Source organism: Otolemur garnettii, unplaced genomic scaffold (genome assembly GCF_000181295.1).
Source record: "Otolemur garnettii isolate 467f Iridium unplaced genomic scaffold, OtoGar3 scaffold00018, whole genome shotgun sequence".
Lineage (NCBI taxonomy): Eukaryota > Metazoa > Chordata > Mammalia > Primates > Galagidae > Otolemur > Otolemur garnettii.
The window spans coordinates 21,751,690-21,756,110 of NW_003852413.1; the positions used below are offsets into that span (position 1 = coordinate 21,751,690).

At 41.5% G+C, this 4,421-nt stretch overlaps 1 protein-coding gene across 3 annotated transcripts in view; it reads right to left on the reverse strand.

Annotated features, from left to right (window-relative positions):
• ATP6V0A1 (ATPase H+ transporting V0 subunit a1) overlaps positions 1-4,421 on the reverse strand; it is a 68,782-nt gene that overhangs the window by 62,336 nt on the left and 2,025 nt on the right. For 2 of the 3 annotated variants that reach the window (XM_003786334.3, XM_023511261.1), the window contains exon 2: positions 4,023-4,186. In XM_003786334.3, coding sequence (XP_003786382.1) covers positions 4,023-4,139 — 117 coding nt within the window. In that variant the 5' untranslated portion in view covers positions 4,140-4,186. Of the gene's footprint in view, positions 1-4,022; positions 4,189-4,421 lie in introns of those variants that run through there. The other variant, XM_003786335.3, reaches the window with a different exon arrangement.

Here is a 4,421-nt window from a genome sequence, read left to right on the forward strand (position 1 = left end):
AGGCAGGAGACTCGCTTGAGCCCAGGAGTTGGAGGTTGCTGTGAGCGTGATGCCATGGCACTCTACCCAGGGGGATAGCTTGAGGCTCGGTCTCAAAAAAAAATGATAAATTTAAATGATGAATATTTTAAACATTTTTCAGTTCTGTTTTTCTTTCTTTCTTTTTTTCTTTTTTTTTTGAGGCAGAGTCTCACTCTGTCACCCTGGGTAGAGAGCTATGGCGTCAAACTCTTGGGCTCAGGCAATCCTCTTGCTCCAGTTTCCCAAGTAGCTGGGGCTGCAGGGACCCACCACAACACTGGCTATTCTTTCTATTTTTTGCAGAGACAGGGTCTCACTCTTGCTCAAACTGGTCATGACTCCTAAGCTCAAACTATTCACCTGCTATGGCATCTCAGAGTACTAGGATTATAGGTGTTAGCCACTGTACCTGGCCTATATTTTTCTTTTCCTTTCTTTTTTTTTTTTGAGACAGCCTTACTATATCACCCTCAATAGAGTGCAGCGGTGTCACAACTCACAGCAACCTCAAACTCTTGGGCTTAAGTGATTCTCTTGCCTCAGTCCTACAAGTAGCCAGGACTACAGGAGCCTGCCACAATGCCTGGCTATTTTTTTGTTGTAGCTGTCATTGTTGTTTAGTAGGCATGGGCTGGGCCAGGTTCAAACCCACCAGTCCTGGTGTATGTGGCCGGCACCCTAACCACTGTGCTATGGGCACCAAGCCCTGGCCTATCTTTTTTAGTTTTAATTCTCAATACAGTAAATCTTAATATCTATAATTCACATAAACAAAACCTCATTAAAATTAAAAATCTTTAAATTTTAGGAGTCCTGAAACCAAAAAGCTTGACAGCCATAGTCCTAGAAAACTACCACATAGATATATCAGAAGACATATATGTGAATTTGCACTATACATTCCTGAGCAGGAAAAACTGATAAACTATGTATATGCCTCTAATAACTATATAGCAACTTAAAGGAATGAACTAGAGGTACTTGTATCAACATGATCAAATCTCAGAAACAATATTGAATTTAAAAAGCACCTACAGGGCTGTGCCTATGGCTCAGTGAGTAAGGCACCACCCCCACATACATAGAGTGGCGGGTTCAAACCTGACCCTGGCCAAACTGCAACAAAAAATAGCTGGGGCATTGTGGCAGGCGCCTGTAGTCCCAGCTACTCAGGAGGCTGAGGCAAGAGAATCGCCTAAGCCCAAGCAAGAGCTGGAGGTTGCTGTGAGCTGTGACGCCATAGCACTCTACTGAAGGTGACAGAGTAAAACTCTGTCTCCAAAAAAATAAGTTAAATAAATTAAATAAAAAGTACTTGCAGAAGGATACATACAGGATATCATATATATAGTTTTAAATCATACAAAATTATACTAGATATTTCTTAGTGATCATATATATACATAGCAAAATTAAAAAATAACACACAGGAATTATAAAGGCAAAAACATTGTACAGGTAACCTCTGAAGAGGAAGGGACAGGAATCCTATGGAGGAAAAGATACACAGGAGGTTTCAATTATATATGGAATGTTTGTCTCTTAAATAGATAGTAGAAACATGTGTTCACTATACAATTAATTCCCTTTTACTTTTTCTTTGCATAACTGAAATATAGCATAAGTGAAAGGGAAGAAGGGTGGACAGAGATAATAGATGTTAAGAAGAGAGACACCATAGTACCAGATGAAGAACTGCAAAGTAAGGGTGATAGGATTGACTTAGGACTCAAGCCCAGAAAACCGGAAGAATATCAATGTATTCACTCATGTTTAGGAAGACACAATAAAATAACAGTCTGTGAAATGGTAAGGTGTTGTGATTTAGACATATTGAGCTTGAAAAAAAGAAAACTGCCAGGTGATCATAATCTCAGAGAGTTGTGTGTAAATGTAGGGATGGTGATTGAAAGATAAGGACTAGAGATAGAGATTTTGGGACTCACTGAATAAAGACGGAATATTTGAAACTAGATGAGATCACAAAAAAAGATGATGAAGATGAAGTGGGGGGCGGCGCCTGAGGCTCAGTGAGTAGGGCGCCAGCCCCATATACCAAGGGTGGTGGGTTCAAACCTGGCCTTAGCCAAACCACAACAAAAAAATAGCAGGGTGTTGTGGCTGGCACCTGTAGTCCCAGCTACTCGGGAGGCTGAGGCAAGAGAATCACCTAAGCCCAGGAATTGGAGGTTGCTGTGAGCTGTGTGATGCTGCCACGGCACTCTACCGAGGGCGATAAATGAGATTCTGTCTCTAAAAAAAAAAAGAAGAAGATGATGATGTGGGTATGGAGAAGCTCACCCAGCCAGAGAGAAGGAGCTGGGAAAACTCTGACACCTAAAGTAGAGGCAGGGAAGATCAAAGAGGCTTCAAAGAAGATCAAAGAGGGGGTGAGGGGAAGATACTGAGTCCTCAGAAAAATAAGAAAAGGAATCAGGGAAGAGACCTTCTGAAGAGAGATGGTATAAAATGGCTCAAAGAGAATGAGAAATAAGACCAGATTATATTTGTGCAATTTCAGCTCAGACTGAGAATCCCTGAAAGCCTATCAATTCCAGAAAGCGTTTATTGATGAATCCTACCCCTTTCTGATCACACCTCTTTCATTCATCCATTCATTCCAACAAATACTGATTGAGTGGGCACTGAGGATATATTAATAAGCAAAACCAGAGAATGTCCCTGCCTTCATGGTGCTTAGATCACAGTGGGGAAGAAAAATTGTAATCAACTATACACACTCTACACAATGAATGCTACAAAAGAGGGGTATGTGGAGTGTTAAGATTGCATAACAGAAGGATCTGACCAAGTCAGGAGCCACTAAATTGTTAACCGCTCCATCTTTTCAGCAGTGTACACTGTACCTTCCTGACCTGAAATAAGACCCAAAGGGCATACTTTTTCTTTTCTTTCTTTTTTTTTTTTTTTTTTTGAGACAGAGCCTCAAGCTATCCCCCTGGGTGGAGTGCCATGGCATCACAGCTCACAGCAACCTCCAACTCCTGGGCTCAAGCAAGTCTCCTGCCTCAGCCTCCCAAGTAGCTGGGACCACAGGCGCCCACCATAATGCCTGGCTATTTTTTTGGCTGCAGCCATCATTGTTGTTTTTGCAGGCCTGGGCTGGATTCGAACCCGCCACCTTAGGTGTATGTGGCTGGCGCCTTAGCCACTTGAGCCACAGGCACCAAGCCAGGGCATACTTTTTCACACTTAAATTGTCTACTTGCTTTTTTTTTTTTTTTTGAGACAGAGTCTCACTATGTCACCCTCAGTAGAGTGCTGTGATGTCACAGCTCACAGCGACCTCAAACTCTTTGGCCTTAAGTGATTCTCTTGCCTCAGTCTCCCAAATAGCTGGGACTACAGGTGCCTGCCGCAATGCCCGGCTATTTTTTTGTTGTAGTTGTCATACTGTTGTTTAGCAGACCCAGGCCAAGTTCAAACCCATCAGCCCCATTGTATGTGGCCAGCACCCTAACTACTTGAGCTATGGGCACCGAGCCTGTCCATTTGCTTTTGAAATCTTCTCCAAGTACCCAGCATAATGTTCCAAAGTAATGGATATTCAGCACATGCTTACTTATCTACTATATCTCTACAGCTAGATACCTCAGATTTTGTTTTTAAAAAATGTTCTGTTGTATGAAAGAACTATAACAACTTAAAAAAAAAATCTTGCTATGTCTATTAAAGAGTCCAAAAGCAAAGTTAAAGCCTTGAATATATTGGTTTGGTATCCTCTCCCAGTACTCCAAGCAACTACCTGGAGAACGCTTTGGATGGTTCTCAAAGGTAGAGTTAACAAAAGCATGGAAGGACTGATACCAAACATTCTCACTTCTGGAAAAACAACTCAAAGTGTACACTCTGCCAACAGTAAGCCAGTATTATAATGTAATTTTTGCAAATAAAAATAAAACATTCATCATAAGGCATTGATCATGACAAGAAAAACAAGAGAACAGAAGTAATCAAGAAGCAGCCCCATAACTACTTACATCACGAAACTGAACCTTTCCAAGTTCTCCTAGTTCACTGACACAACAATAAGCAGCTTCTGACTGTAGAAAAAGCTGGGCCAGAGTCATCTCCTCACTCCGGAAAAGTTCCCCCATTGTGGCAAAAGGTCCCAGTCAACTGAGTACCTGGATTTCTCTGCTACCTAAGACAAAGAGAAAATGACAAGACTTTGGAAATTAACAAGAGGGCTAAGAGCAAATAACATCCCAGTAAGGCTTCTTCATTTTGCAATTTCTTCCACCCATGCTGACAGGTCTTTGACAACTGTTTTGACATCTTGCTTAGAAAGACAGAGAGGAAAAACTGCAAAGATAGTTACTGAATCTTGTCCCACACAGTGCCAGATGAAATGTCACTTCTTTTTTTTTTTTTTTTTT